This window comes from Armigeres subalbatus, chromosome 1, assembly GCF_024139115.2.
Source record: "Armigeres subalbatus isolate Guangzhou_Male chromosome 1, GZ_Asu_2, whole genome shotgun sequence".
Lineage (NCBI taxonomy): Eukaryota > Metazoa > Arthropoda > Insecta > Diptera > Culicidae > Armigeres > Armigeres subalbatus.
The window spans coordinates 26,637,519-26,652,411 of record NC_085139.1 but is presented as its reverse complement, the minus strand read 5'-3'; the positions used below and the strand labels follow the sequence as shown (position 1 = coordinate 26,652,411).

The 14,893-nt window shown below is 42.0% G+C and overlaps 1 protein-coding gene across 1 annotated transcript; it reads left to right on the top strand.

Annotated features, from left to right (window-relative positions):
- Window positions 1–11,123: 11,123 nt before the first annotated feature.
- LOC134206043 (uncharacterized) lies at window positions 11,124–14,538 on the top strand. Its single transcript, XM_062681725.1, has 3 exons — window positions 11,124–11,578; window positions 11,658–12,477; window positions 12,535–14,538. The coding sequence occupies exons 1-3, from the start codon at window positions 11,124–11,126 to the stop codon at window positions 14,536–14,538; spliced, it is 3,279 nt and encodes a 1,092-aa protein (XP_062537709.1).
- Window positions 14,539–14,893: the final 355 nt, after the last annotated feature.

Sequence of the window (14,893 nt, the reverse complement as noted above, 5' to 3'; positions counted from 1 at the left end):
GAATCATCTTCAACAGGGTTTGTAATGCTCACTCAATCTCAGGAACACATGATTTTCCCTCACGAAAGTTTTCGGGGAGAAACCGCTTTTCGGGAAAGAAAAACAGACTGGAGAGTGATAACAATTTTTCGCTCACTTCGATTGCCGCTAAACGTTGGTTTGTTTTTTTTTTCTTTCATATTCGAGTCTTTTCGTGGCATCATCAATGCAAATGGTAGTAGCTTATGTGGAACAAATAATTTAACGCTTTCATACAGATAGCGTGGTGGTGTGGATAAAGTATGCGCATCCCCACAGCTATTATTGTTACTATTCTGGGTTCGAATCCCGGCGCGGCCATACAATTTTGTAATTGTTCTGCGATAATTCTCGCGAAAAGTGAGTGAAAGGTAAAAGTAATGAAACGAAAAAGGATTTTCATCTAATAGGCAAGATTTTCGTTCATCTTCCAATGCTAATTCTAGAGAAAAGATTGATGGGTGAAAGATGATCCTCAACGTTAACAATGAAACAAGATTTTCCCTTGGCCCGAAAAACGCTTGCTTTGGTCGCATTGAAACGAAAAATCGAAACCCTACAACCGACCACTTCTTTATAAACGGCATAAAATCAACACTCAACAAAACTAGTTTTAAAAAATTTCTGAAACAAAAAATTAATCAGATTTCTTCACCATCTTCTGTATTGGCATTACATCTCCCACCGGAACTTTGCCGCCTCGTAGCTTAGTGTTAATTAGCACTGCCACAGTTATTAACTGCGAGGTTTCTAAGCCAAGTTACTATTTCTGCATTCGTATATCATGAGGCTAACACGATTATGCCCAGAGAAGTCGAGACAATTTCCAATGCGAAAAATGTCTAGACCGGCACTGGGAGTCGAGCCCAGCCATCCTCAGCATGGTCTTGATTTGTAGCCGCGCATCTTATCGCACGGCTAAGGAGGGCCCCTTCACTAGTTTTTTCTTCTCCAGTTATTAGACATTGGTATGCAAATATCACCACTTTGTTCAAAATGTCGAAAGTAATGAACCAAGCACAAAAGGATGCCAAAAACCGACCATTTTATCTTACTCAACCAGATACGAACGGGAATGGATTAACTACATCCTTTCTGTATCATATTTTGTTCAGAATTTATTCACCTCATGTCGATATGTGACAATAACAAACACATCAACAACAGGAAACGACATTTGTGTTGTTGTCGTTTTAATAGCAACGAGCTATTTTGGATCTATTACCCATTTCAATTTTCCTTCCATTTCTCGATCTTTCCCTATCTTCATGGTCCCTTCAATATCGAAATGTGGAGAAGCGACTGTATATGACTGTATAATATGAAGACAGATCTCATATAAAAAGTGGTGTCTTTATAAACATTTCCAGATTCAGATGTCAAAATCAAGAGAGATGTGAATTGTAAAGATGAAGATTCAAATATTTCGCAAGTTCATCTTTGTTTGGGTAATTCCTTCCTCAAATATTCCTATTTTTACTCAAACAACTTCTTCAAAAGCAAGCCTAGATTTTGAATCGTGTGTCTTAATTTCGTAAGTGGTGTATTTTCGTTCAATTACGCAAATATTGTTAGGGTTGCTTACAATAGTCGCATACTGCCAATATTGTTTTTTGCTCTGTTTTTCTGTGAAATAAAGGATTTTTTTAAAAGTCATCTCTTGCCCCAACCATGCGTTTGTGCTTGTTTTTGTTCACCTGACAGCTTTTTTTCGGGTCTTTTAAGCGACAGATCCTTATTCTCAAAGCACTCGTACAATACTTTTAAGAGTATGCACACCCTATTCTTTCGTCGCCATTTTGAAAACTTTTGCGCACCTGATAAAATCAACTCACAGGGTGTAAGCAATGCACATTAAAATATGCCTTAGCAACATTTCAAATAATTTTACCCACCATATCGTAAGTTTGAGCAATTTAACAATTTAACTCTTCTGTTTCATTCCGAAAAAACACGTACAAAATAGGAAAGAGTCTTCTACTCTGTTGATGTCTTATTCTAGTCAAAAAACGCATACGTTTAAAAATAAAAGTAATCGCATCCTATCTATAGCAAACGAATGCATGAGCTGTCGTTTGGTTCTCACCCATTTTTCATTGAGAACCATGATTTTTTTCGGACAGCTATGGAAAACAAATGTTACATCAGTACTGAATGTCTCCCGCAATTGGAGCTTTTAAAGGAAATAAGGAACATCGTGATACAGAAAGGATAAGTTAAAATTTTTTTTCATTTCTCTCTGGATTCAACTACTGACATTTATAATATAAGCAAAGAGAATAATGAAAGCAGTCGGTACAATAATTTTCGTGCATTTCTGATACACAATATTGAAGTATGTAGTTAGTTCTTATGTAACTTTTTTATGGTCTCTACTCAGCTTGAAATGTTTCATTTATGATAATAATACACATTTGCAGCCTATAAAAATCTTGTCCTATGTTTGTTATTTTCTCCACACTCTGTTTTCCATAAATACCATCAATAAAATAATTCGTATATGACATTTTGTCCCTTAATCATCAGCAGAATAACTCTGCTCCCTATGTGGACCAAGAAGCGATCAAGATTGCATTTACCATTTATCCATAAATGGATTCATCTCTGGCTTGCTTATTTATTCATTAGGTCGCGTGTACCATTTCCTTCATTATATTATTCATTGAATCCTGTCGCCCGCAACGCTACGAACTTTTTTTTCCTCTCTCCAAGCTATCTCGTCCCACATCTTGGGCTTCGCACGCACGCACTGTCGTGAAAAAGGCATGAGCTGATTGCCTCGCAGCTCAGTCCAATGGGCGATAGCTAAGCGGAACGGAACAGGGTTACGGCGGTGATGAGGACCCAACTCGTTCGTTCCCGGAATCCGCAGTCCATTTCGCAGTCTTTTGTATTCTTTTCGCAGCCAGTTTTCGGTGTCCATTTGGGGCCACTCGTTGCTTTCAGCAACTCGTCACCACCCGGCCTTACGGCTTCCCCGGCCTGGGCACTGTTTTGTTCTTTAATTCAAGACCGGTGAATTGCTGCTCGCTACCACTGACTGTTGCGAGGGTTCTCAGGATTTCCCGGAATGAATTGCGATGCGGTAGGGTTTCGTGGAACCTTTTATCTCGCCCCTCCGTTGTTGCTGCCGGGTGAAACGGGTGCTGATGACGGGGAGTCAGGAAGCCAATTCACGCCTTCGTCAAGGTAAAAGGCAACTTTTTCCTTCGTCATAAGAAGAGGTCTTTCGTTCGTTCTCTGTGATCTTGCAGCACCCCCTTCCCGTTTCCTTTGAAGCCAATGGGTGTCCTCGGGTTAAACATTCCACCGGAGATTGTGAGTGTACATTTCGAATTAGAGATTCGAGGATGTTTGGGGCTTTGTCAGTGTACTTTCCTCCCCGCTCCCCATTATTGCTTCAGTTCAGGTATGAAGGGTTGAAGTGGAGTAAACTCAACAAGCCGAAGCCGTACACCTTTTTTTCCCTTTCTGGGTGGAGGGTAAATCCACTCAAATGGACATTTCCATGTACGTGAATGGTATTCTCAGCTAGGGGGAGAAAACGACGAGACAAGATAGCCATCTATCTAGACATGTATACTCAAGTGTAGGGCTGCATATTTTCCTAGACAACACAAAAAGTCCATGTCCGGAACATGACCTATACAATAGGAGCGTCGGAAGGGGAGGTGATCGGACATAACTGTGGCAAAGCGGAACGGGCTGAACTAGATATTTGTTATCTTTTCGTTTGCCTTTTTTGTGTTGAACATGAATCGATTTGGTTGCTGGGGGATTTGGGAAAATTTGAATGGGGGATTGTGTTGCATACTCGGAAGGACTGAAGGAAGGGCAAAAGAAAGGGAGCGTGAATCAGGGAAGTGGTTTGCATCGGAATGGCGGTGAACGTGTTGCTTCATATAACTAAATCGATTTGGAGTACAGTTGGACCAGATTAGCAAATCATGTACAAGTTATTTGGGATAGCTATCTTCATTTGTGTGTGATGATAACTACGACCGATTGTATGAAAAAAATGTCTGTTTGTAACTTGACTAAGAAAACATTTAAATAGCCAATAAAAACCAATATTAATTGATATGTTAGCGGGATTTGATTATCTCTGGCATCCCAACAAACATCGATAGCGGGTGAAGCGATTATTCAACTGAAAATTGTCTCCTTCAGCTGAAAAACTTGCTTATTCAACTTGAATTATTTGCTGGGATTCTGGTAATTACTATGCAAATAAATTAAATAAATTGAGATTTTTTGGTTTATGACTGGAATATTGTAGATCTGGTTTCCGATGATTGATTCGAATAGGTTCGGCATCAAGCGTCCTGTTTGGTATAAAGAAACCAAACCTTCTTTCTTCCAGTACAGTACCGATGCTTTTGATTTTGCTGGTCAAAGGATGTTCACATTTCAGTTTCCAGTACTGATCTTTTTCATTAACTAGTAGAAAGGTGTTTTTATTTTCAAAGGAAAATTTCTCAAGTCTTCGAAGTTGAAACTTTGCATATACATGCTTTTTATGCTTGATCAGGATAATTATATCAGTTTCTCTTCAGTTAAGTTAATAGGTTATAGTGAAAAGAGAGAGGTAAGAGTTTTAAAAGTACGATTAGAGTTGGCGGGATGTGATTAGAATCATTCCACAACAAAATTGCCAACAAATCTAAATACATATGAACTCAAAACATTACGGAATCAATCATCCTAAAATTGAAAGAGAAAATTTCTTTTAAGTAATCTGATTAATCCACCTAGCGGTGTTGCTGCTGTTAGTTTTTTTTAGCGTGTTTTGTACATAAAATGGTACTTTGGCCTTAACTTCTGAGCCCATAGTTCTATTGACCAATTTTCAAAAGCAAACAATGGAACAGGATTCACCGACGAATATAGCGAGTAAGTCAGTCAATGCCAAGTTCCACACGCATACACACACACAAACAAATATCACCTCATTTCGTCGATTAGAGTCAATTGATATATAACACTGGATCTCCGAGTTCGGTTTTGGAGTGATCATATAGCTTTTACGTACACTTAGTATAGTACAAAGACAAACAGTTTTTATAATTGGAATCTAAGAAAATCAAGCGGACTGTGTACATTTTTCAGTTTTTTTTGACACCAGTTCCCACTCTTTTCATTTGACTGTTTGTTGGTTGTTCCACACTGCAGTGGAGCGACTATATAAGTGCTACACCATCGCGTTTGTAAGGAAGCACCAATGAAAATTGGTGGCCCATTTTGGTTTAATGCTGGTTTTATAACACTCTTGAAGAGTAAATTATGGTTTGCAAGAGCATTATAAAACTTAAAATGTTACTAGGCTAACCGTTTGAGACACTACATTACTTAACCAGTGGTGACTGGATCAATTCCCGGTTCAGTTGAGCGGATTTTTCGGGTTGAAAGTTTCCTTGACTTCTTTACACGCAGAATATCATTGCCACATAATACTGTTGTATTTATTACCTTTCTTGATTAATCCATCTGGGGGTGTTATTGATTTCAAAAAGGCAAAAAGCATTAAGAAAGTTTAAAAATTGATCTGATAGGTGACGAAATTCCCTCAATACCTTTATTTAAACTCAATGCAAGATTCTCCGTCGAATATAGCTTGTTTTATGCAAATCGATTAAGCATAAAAATATTCAGATAACCCAATCGGTTAGACACGACATAACCAAGCCTGAGAAGACGTGGGCATAGCGTATGGAGCTGGAAGGTCCGAACAGGATTCTTGCAGAATCCGAACAACAGAATACAACAAGTGTATACACAAAAATGTACTTTGAAGCAGATGCAAATACCTTATGCCAGTGCTTCCGCAGATAGTCGATCAAAAATTAGAAGATGATTCTCAAAAGTTATTTCTTAAGATTTTTTGCGATATTTTTGAATAACTCTGATGGTATTTTACAGGACTGTCGATAGAAAACGTAGAAACCTCGTAAAGAAATTTTTCACAAAGACCCTATGAGGATCCTTGAAATGAGTTCCTTGTAAATAAATTTCATTAGCCTAATCGGATTTTTGCGAGAGACGAGCCAGCCTAAGGCAAAATAAAAAGATTTTTGCAGCATTTAACATCCGTAAAATCATATAGTACCAATAGGCGTAACTAATGAAATTTTAGGAGAGCTAACTTTTTTAATTCCACAGTCATAAATAACACATAAAAAGTTTATAATTTTAGCTCGACCAACCTGATGCTTTCAGATATCTAGGGACGACTTAAACATTTCAAAATTATGCTCATCGACTTTCAGCCCTTCGGCTTAAAATTCATTAGCCCGACAATTCCTACGAACTATCAAACGACGATCTGACCACAACAAACTAACCTCACTTTCCAGTTAGAATCAATTCTAGGACGATTATTAAAAATTAAATTTTATAGCCCAACTTCCTTTATCAACTTTTCAATTTAGTTAACACATTTAGCAACAAATTCACTTATACCTAGTAGCAAATTCAGCTCATATTATCGAATTAACTGTCTGAGAAATTTCTAGCACGAGTTGTCACCTAGCAAACTTTCTAGTGGGGGCTAACTAGATCCAAGTCCCCCTGTATGTCCGCAAGAATTCATCAAGAGATTTCCGCAAGCAGGCTCTGAAGATTTTCCGCAAGTTGTTTTTGAAGAAATTATCTGAACTTACATACGTCCAAATTCCCAAATGAATTTCTGAATAATTTTGCCGCGGAGCTTTTGTACAATTATGGAACGACTTCTGCAGATCGAGAGCAGTTAGATTTCTGCAAACATTTCCAAGAGAAATTCCGTGAGAATTCCCGGAGGATTGACTGCAGCAATTGCTGGGATGAATCTGCACACGAACAATGAGTTTATGTTTAAATTCTCGGAGAAGTTCTCGCAGATATTCTCAGAGATTTTGGCTGAAATTCCAGTGTACGGTCAAAATAGAAAAAAACGGTCATAAAATTGCAAATTAACCTCCACTAAAAATGTTGTCCGAAATAAAGCATGAACTTGTTACAATAATTGAAGGAGATATAACACATAAATAACGGACTAATTTTTGCTAAAGTTTACGTCTGAATCAGGATTCTGACTGGCATAAATCAACGGAGCTTGAGCAACCATGTGAGATTTTGTATTATTTGTTTCGTGATATCAATTCAAATAATTGTTTTACAGAAATTTTGTTTAAAACCGGAGCTGCATTATCTTATTCTTAAATTTTTACGTAAGCTTGTCTTGTGATCAATAATTACAATAAAGTTGCATAATTTATTACTTCAGAAAAAAATACTGTTTTGACAGATTTCTTTTATTTTTGCCAAATTTATCTACAATCAATTATGATCTAATCTGATCTGAATATTCATTGTATATCAATGTATAAGTGTATTAAGCACGGTAAACAAAAAATCAACTAACAATAACGGAACAAAACACGCCAAAACTAAAGTGCCTGCATTATACACGCGGCGCATAACTCCTACCTTTAAGAACCTTGTGCTCGATTGGAACAACTGATTTGACAGCAAGCGCGCTGTTCCAATTTTGACACTGCGTCTCTTTGTTATTAATCATGCCTCTTTAGCCAAAACCATCATCTCATTTAAAAAGCAATGCTAATTGTAGTAAGGTACCCCGGGGCAAGTGAAAATACGGGGTAAGTGGGTACTATGGCTGCCGATTAATCGGTGAACGTTTTTAATGATAACAATGTTCTAGAAAGATGAAGCAGAACTATCGACGAATTCGCCTGACACAAAAATATTTGGAATCAAAACCATTTGCGGCACCATACTAATGGTATTGTTTAATTATTACTTTAAACTACCGGCAAAAGCTATTACTTTTATTTTAATTCAATAGATTTCCAACAAAATAGTCGTTTCAAAATTCATCAATGATGTGGAGAGTGAATATTTTGAGCAATTAAATAATTGTGTGACATCAAAAACGATTTAAAAATTTTGATTAAAGCCAAAATCTGCAATTTTCATTTGCCTTGAGTTTTAACATACATGGGGCAAGTGGGACATATTTGAACAACATTTTCGATATAGTCATTTACCTGTTTTTAAATTGATGTCTAGTGAAAATTAACTTCGACACTCATATATCATATGGATCTGAATCAAATGCAGTTGATATCATTGGTTTCATTGTTAAGAAGTAGTATATAGTTAGTTTACCAAATCTGTATTTTACTTTCTGAAAATGATCTCCCTCGTGGAAAAAACAATGGTTATAACTATGCGAAATCTTCCGTTGACAGTGCAAACAATCTATTTATACTACAATAGATCAACAGGTTTTGGCTTGTGTTCTGCTATTTTTAAACTTCGCATCAGATTAACAGATTTTCAGATAAATGCTTAAGACATAAATTGGCCATTTCGTTCATTACAAATTTACAACACTACGCATCGCCTGAATAAAAACGTTCCTTTTAAAGTTTTAATTTATGTAATAATTTGTGTTCTAAACAGAGAAACATTCATTCGAAAAGTGAACAAAGATTTGCTTATCCTTTCCATTTAACACATTTGGTGAGAAAGTAAGCTAATGGAAAGCCAGGTAACAGCCAATTAAAAAGGCTGTTGTCTTGTTTTTATATCTGCTAACATTGTAATCCCTTTCTTTTTGCAAAAACAAAAGTCTGACAAGCAATAAACCTCCATCCATGATCTGAAATACTACGACTCAGAAATTACATGAACATTATATCTACATTCTTCAAATAAGTTTCGTTCGACAGTATAAAGCAGAATAGGTCCCACTTGCCCCGTTTGAAGGGGTAAGTGGGTCCCACAGGTAAATTTATTTATGTATCTAACAATATTTTTTGTAACTGCATAAATGGCTTACAACACGTCTACACTTCAACAACGGAAGCATATAATGATGTATCCGTGGTTAATGTCTTGAAATACCGTGTTTTCTAAGTATGCGTTAACAATTTTGCTGAACTAGCGTTTTTTTAGGTCCCACTTGCCCCGGGGTACCTTAGTTTTGGCTGTTTAGTTCTTGCTCACTTAGCTTCAGTACTTCTAGCGGTGAATAGGACTTAATATGTAGAGGAAATGCTAATAGAATAGTTGAAAAGCAGACCAAGTTGCAGTTGGAATGCATAGCCAATGAATAAGAATATTATAAAAAACAAACCTGGAGAGAAGACGTTTATCACGTTTGTGATAAAAAAAAACCCAGAATAATCCACTTAGCGGTGATGGTGCGTTTCTCGTATATTTTAAAATCTTACAGAATCCGACCACGATTCTTGCAGAATCCGAGCAGGATTCTTGCAGAATCCGAGCAGGATTCTTGCAGAATCCGAGCAGGATTCTTGCAGAATCCGAGCAGGATTCTTGCAGAATCCGAGCAGGATTCTTGCAGAATCCGAGCAGGATTCTTGCAGAATCCAACCAGAAATCCGTCCAGGATTCTTGCAGAATCCGACCAGGATTCATTTCTGAATCCGAATAGGATACTTTTCTGAATCCGAACAGGATTCTTTACTAAATCCGAACCGGATTCTTTTCTGAATCCGAACATGATTCTTTTCAAAATCCGAACAGGATGCTTTTCTGAATCCGAACAGGATTCTTGCAGAATCCGAACAGGAATCCGAATCTTGCAGAATCCAAGCAGGATTCTTGCCAGGGTATGCTTGTGTACAACCCGGTCAGGATTCGGTTTTGTATAATCCTGTCAGGATCCAGTTTTGCAGAATCCGATCAGGATTCGGTTTTGCAGCATCCAGTCAGGATCCGGTTCTGCAGAATCCGGTCAGTGTCTGGTTTTGTAGAATTCGGTCAGGATTCGGTTTTGTAGAATCCGGTCAGGATCCGGTTCTGTAGAATCCGGTCAGGATCTGGTTTTGCAGAATCCGGCCAGGGTCTACTTGTGTAGAATCCGGTTGGCAGAATACGGTCAGAATCCGGTCTTGCAGAATCCAGTCAGGATCCGGTTTTGTAGAATCCGGTCAGCGTCTGGTTTTGTAGAGTCCGTGCAGGATTCGGTTCTGTAGAATCCGGTATTGCAGAATTTGGTCAGGGTCTGCTTTTGTTGAATCCGGTCAGGATGCGGTTTTGTATAATCCGGTCAGAATTCGGTTCTGTAGAATCCGGTCAGGATTCGGTTTTGTGGAATCCAGTCAGGGTCTGGTTTTGTAGAATCCGGTTTTGCTAAATCCGGTCAGAATCTGGTTGTTGCGACGCCGCATTGAACAGGTCTAGCGGTGAACAGGCCTAACGCGCAACATAGCTGCAACATGACAGCTTGCGCGCAATAGTAGTGGTAGATAGAGAGAGAGTGAGTGAGGATGTAGAAGTAGTAGAGAGAAAAGACGCAAACAAGGGCAGAAAAGGTAAATACAGATTTTTGCGATCGAAATGCGAAATGCGAAAAGTAAAGTCGAGAGTGTTAAGTTCGATGATAATAAAGTTTTATTCCGGAATTGAATTTGTGAGCTTGGTAGTGAAAAATACTACAAAATAATCCGAATAAATCGTCGGTTAGTGGTATCGAAAGAACCAAGAGAGTAGGACCTGTAAAAAAAGAAGAAAATGATTAGAAAGAATGAATATTGATATTGTAAATACTCACCTGTAGATTCGGTGATTGTTGGATAGTGCGACATTAGGTAGTTTTGGAAAACCGCCGTAGAATCGCTGTAACGGTTGAGTAAATCGTAAGTAAGCCCTAAAACGAAATACAATGAAAAACATAGCTTATTAATAAACCATTTGAACAGCAACTGTCCGACCAAATTCGCGAGATCCAAGTAGGGTAGGTGAACCTATAGTTGACACCTGGAAGTATAGTCGAACCTAGTGGGTAGAAGGAAACCACTACTTGTAAGTCATTGATTAGATTAAGCTGTAAATTTGTATTGAGTAAAATAAATAATTACAGTTTTGAGCATCGCCACAAAAAAGGTGTGCTGCTTCAGAAATTTTGGATTCCCTTCGGGAACATTCTCAAAAAAGTAGTGACAAAAACGTCGCTTGTGAGAAGTCCGTCCACAAAATGGGTTCCGATTCCGAATCCGTTGACAAAACCCTGTTGGACCTCACGGGAACTCCGTGTGGGATCTGTGGTCCATCAACCAACATGCGACGAGAATATGGTCGGTTGTGATGGATGTTCCGCGTGGTTCCACCTACGCTGCGTGGGACTACCGGAAGAAAAACTACCGAGGATGTGGTACTGCCAAAATGAAGCCTGTAGGCAGAAAGCTCAGGAGTACCAGAAGCAGAAGGACGCCAAAAAGTCGGTCCGTAAGCAAGTGGACGAGTCCGACAAATACAGCACGACTTACCACACCGGGACGTCTAGCGTAGATGCGAAAGTGCGAGGGGGGGAGTTGGAGGCGGAAATGGAGCTGAGAAAGAAAAAGAAGCAGATACAGCGCGCATACGAAAGGAAGAAGATGGAGATGGAGGAGAAGATACGTGTTGAAGAAGAAGAGGAGCGGATGGCCTGGCAAGCTGAGATGCTGCGAAAGAAGAAGGAACAGATCCAGCAGATGGAGGCGAGGCAGAAGTTGTTCGAGATGGAAATGGCGGCCATGGATGAAAGGTAGTCCGGCGTCGAATGAGTTGAAGTCGAAGATCGTAGTTAGCGGATTACGGGCGGGTCCTTCCGGCAATACTAATAGGAAAGTGTTGGAGCTGACAAAGGAAAACGTCAAACGGCTAGAGGAGGACGACGACGATAGCGACGAGGATGATGAGGACGTCGACGAATGTGAAAGCAGCGAAGAAGAAAAGGGTAAATACGATGAGTCAGATGGAGGAAAGCGGCTGAATAAACGAGCCACCGTCGCGACAAAAGAAAGCGCAAAGGCGGGCGCCTTGCAATCGAGCAGGAGGATGGTCGACAACGTGAGCCAAGACGGGCAGGGGCAACAGCAGGTCAGACCGACAAAGGCCCAGTTAGCAGCGAGGAAGGGGTTGACCTACAAACTTCCCAAATTCTCGGGCAAACCGGCACAGTGGCCACTGTTTTATGCAGCGTACAATGCCTCCAACGATGCCTGTGGTTACATGAACCACGAAAACCTGATGGGGTTACAGGAAGCGCTCGAAGGGGATGCACTCGAGCTAGTGTCGGGGCAGCTACTTCTTCCGGCATCGATTCCGAGGGTCATCGAGAAGCTACAACGGCACTACGGCAGCCCAGAGCAGCTTCTACAAAGTCTGTTGGACAAGGTGGATCGTTTGGAGCCTCCGAAACCGGACAACCTCCAGAGTTTTGTTCCTTTCGGAAACACGGTGGAACAACTTTGCGGCCACATGGAGGCTGCGGGTCTACAGCAACACCTCGTCAATCCGCTGCTCGTTAAGTCGCTGGTCGCCAAGCTTCCGGATCGTGAGAAGCGTGAATGGGTTCATTACCGGAGAGGCCAGGGCGAAACCACGCTGCGAACGCTGACGGATTTCCTAATGGACATAGTGGTGGTCGCCTGCGAAGCCAACGTATACGTCGAGGTCCAGCCGTCGTATCAGTCGAGGAGAGTTTTTCCAACCTGAAAGACCAAGCCGAAGGAGAAGAGTGCGCTGTACTGCCATGGCGAGGGCAGCAGTCCGGCGGTTAACTTAAACGAAGAAAGGAGGCTCAAACCGTGCCAACAATGCCGAGTCACCGATCATCGTCTGCGGCGCTGCACAGAGTTCAGGAAGCTGCGATATGCTGAGCGGCTGAAGTTGGTGAATCGGGAAAAGCTGTGCCACGTCTGTCTCAACGAGCACAAAGGGCAGTGTAAATTCAACATCCGCTGCAACATTGGCGAATGTAGGGCATTCCACAATCCACTGATGTATCCGGTGGGAAATGTTTTCGGGTTGAGTGCGCACATAACGACAAACTGCACAGTCATGTTCCGGATTGTTCCAGTCCAGTTACACTGCGGAGGAAAGTCGGCGACGGTGTTGGCGTTCCTGGACGAAGGTGCTTCGGTCACGTTGGTGGAGAAAAAGCTCGCAGATCGCCTGGGCGCAATCGGAGTACGAGAGCGGCTGACCATTAAATGGACGGGAAATGTCTCGCGTGTGGAAGAGTCCCGGAGAATGAGTTTGTGGGCGTCGGGTACAAGTCTAGCGGCCGGCGACAAATTGTTGCTGCATACGGTCCATACAATGGGAAAGCTTATGTTGCCGCATCAGAAGCTGGACCATGAGGAACTTGCTGCGCAGTACGGCCACATGAGAGGACTGCCGATCGAGTCCTACGACGGACAGCCGCAGCTGCTAATCGGGGCGAACAACATTCATTCGTTCGCGCCACTGGAGGCAAAAGTAGGGACACCAATGGAGCCTATTGCTGTTCGTACCAACCTCGGCTGGACGGTTTACGGACCCAGACAGTCCACTACGGTGGCGGCCGGCAACTACCTCGGGTACCATCAACAGATCACCAATGATGACCTGCATGAGCTTCTCAAAAGCCACTACGCGCTGGAGGAGTCGGTGGTAATGATACCGCAAGAAACGGAAGAAGAAAGACGTGCCCGGGAAATACTGGAACGCACTACTAAACGTATCGGCGATCGCTACGAGACCGGGTTGCTGTGGAAGACAGACGAGCCACGGTTCACGGACAGTTATCCAATAGCCTTGCGGAGAATGAAGCAGCTGGAGAAGCGGCTCGACAAGAATCCGAAGCTGCGAGATAACGTCGGTAAACAGATCGAGGAATACCAGCAGAAAGGGTACACACATCTCGCTACCGCTGAGGAATTAGCGGGCACTGCCGCCGACCAAGTGTGGTATCTCCCGATCAACGTCGTCCAAAACCCGAAGAAGCCCGAAAATATCCGTCTCGTCAGGGATGCCGCAGCGACGGTGCAAGGAGTCTCTCTAAACTCTCAGCTGCTAACAGGACCGGACATGCTTGTACCGCTGATTAAGGTTCTCCTCGGTTTCCGTGAACGGCAGATTGCGTTCGGTGGAGATTTGAAGGAGATGTTCCACCAGTTGAAGATACGCGCAGAGGACAAGCAGAAGCAGCGGTTCATCTTCCGGAAAACGCCGGAGGATCCACCAAGCATTTACGTCATGGACGTGGCGACATTCGGATCGACAAGCTCTCCCTGTTCGGCCCAATTTGTGAAGAATCGGAATGCCGAAGAGTTCGCCGCACAATACACCAAAGCGTCTGCGGCCATCATTCACAAACACTATGTGGATGACTACTTCGACAGTGTCGACACCGTAGAAGAGGCGGTTTCCCTAGCACAAGAGGTTAGATTAGTCCACCGAAAAGCAGGTTCTGAGATCCGGAATTGGGTGTCCAACTCGCCCGAAATTCTACGAAGTCTTGAAGAGAAAAAACCGGCGGCGCCGGTGCATTTCGGCTGCGATAAACAGACGTCAAAGGAAAGAGTTCTGGGAGTGATCTGGGACCCGAGGATGGACGAATTCTCGTTCTCAACAAAGAGCCGGGAAGACATGATGCCGTACCTGTATGAGGAAAAACGTCCTACGAAACGACTCATCGCAAGCTGCGTGATGGGATTCTTCGATCCGCTCCAAATGTGACTGGGACGAAGAAATCGACACAGATTCCTGGGATCTGTGGAAGCGATGGACAAAACTGTTGCCGCAAGTAGAGGAGATCCGGATTCCCCGATGCTATCTCGGCGGTGCGAGGTACGCCGAAGTTGATTCGCTGGAAGTGCATATTTTTACCGATGCCAGCGAACACGGATACGGCTGCATCGTATATCTGCGAGCGGTAATCCAAGGAGAAGTCCATTGCAGTCTGGTAATGTCGCGGGCAAAAGTGGCACCGATAAAACGCCAGTCAATTCCCCGTCTGGAGCTCATGGGAGCTGTGCTAGGAGCCCGGATGAGCCAAACCGTTCTGGGCACTCACTCCTACGACATTAGCCGA

Excerpts from the sequence above, each read along its gene's own strand:
- LOC134206043 (XM_062681725.1), top strand. The coding sequence starts at position 11,124 with ATGGTCGGTTGTGATGGATGTTCCGCGTGGTTCCACCTACGCTGCGTG. Across the intron at positions 11,579-11,657 it reads ATGGCGGCCATGGATGAAAG|GAAAGTGTTGGAGCTGACAA; the intron begins GTAGTCCGGCGT and ends CAATACTAATAG. Across the intron at positions 12,478-12,534 it reads TGGTCGCCTGCGAAGCCAAC|ACCAAGCCGAAGGAGAAGAG; the intron begins GTATACGTCGAG and ends CCAACCTGAAAG.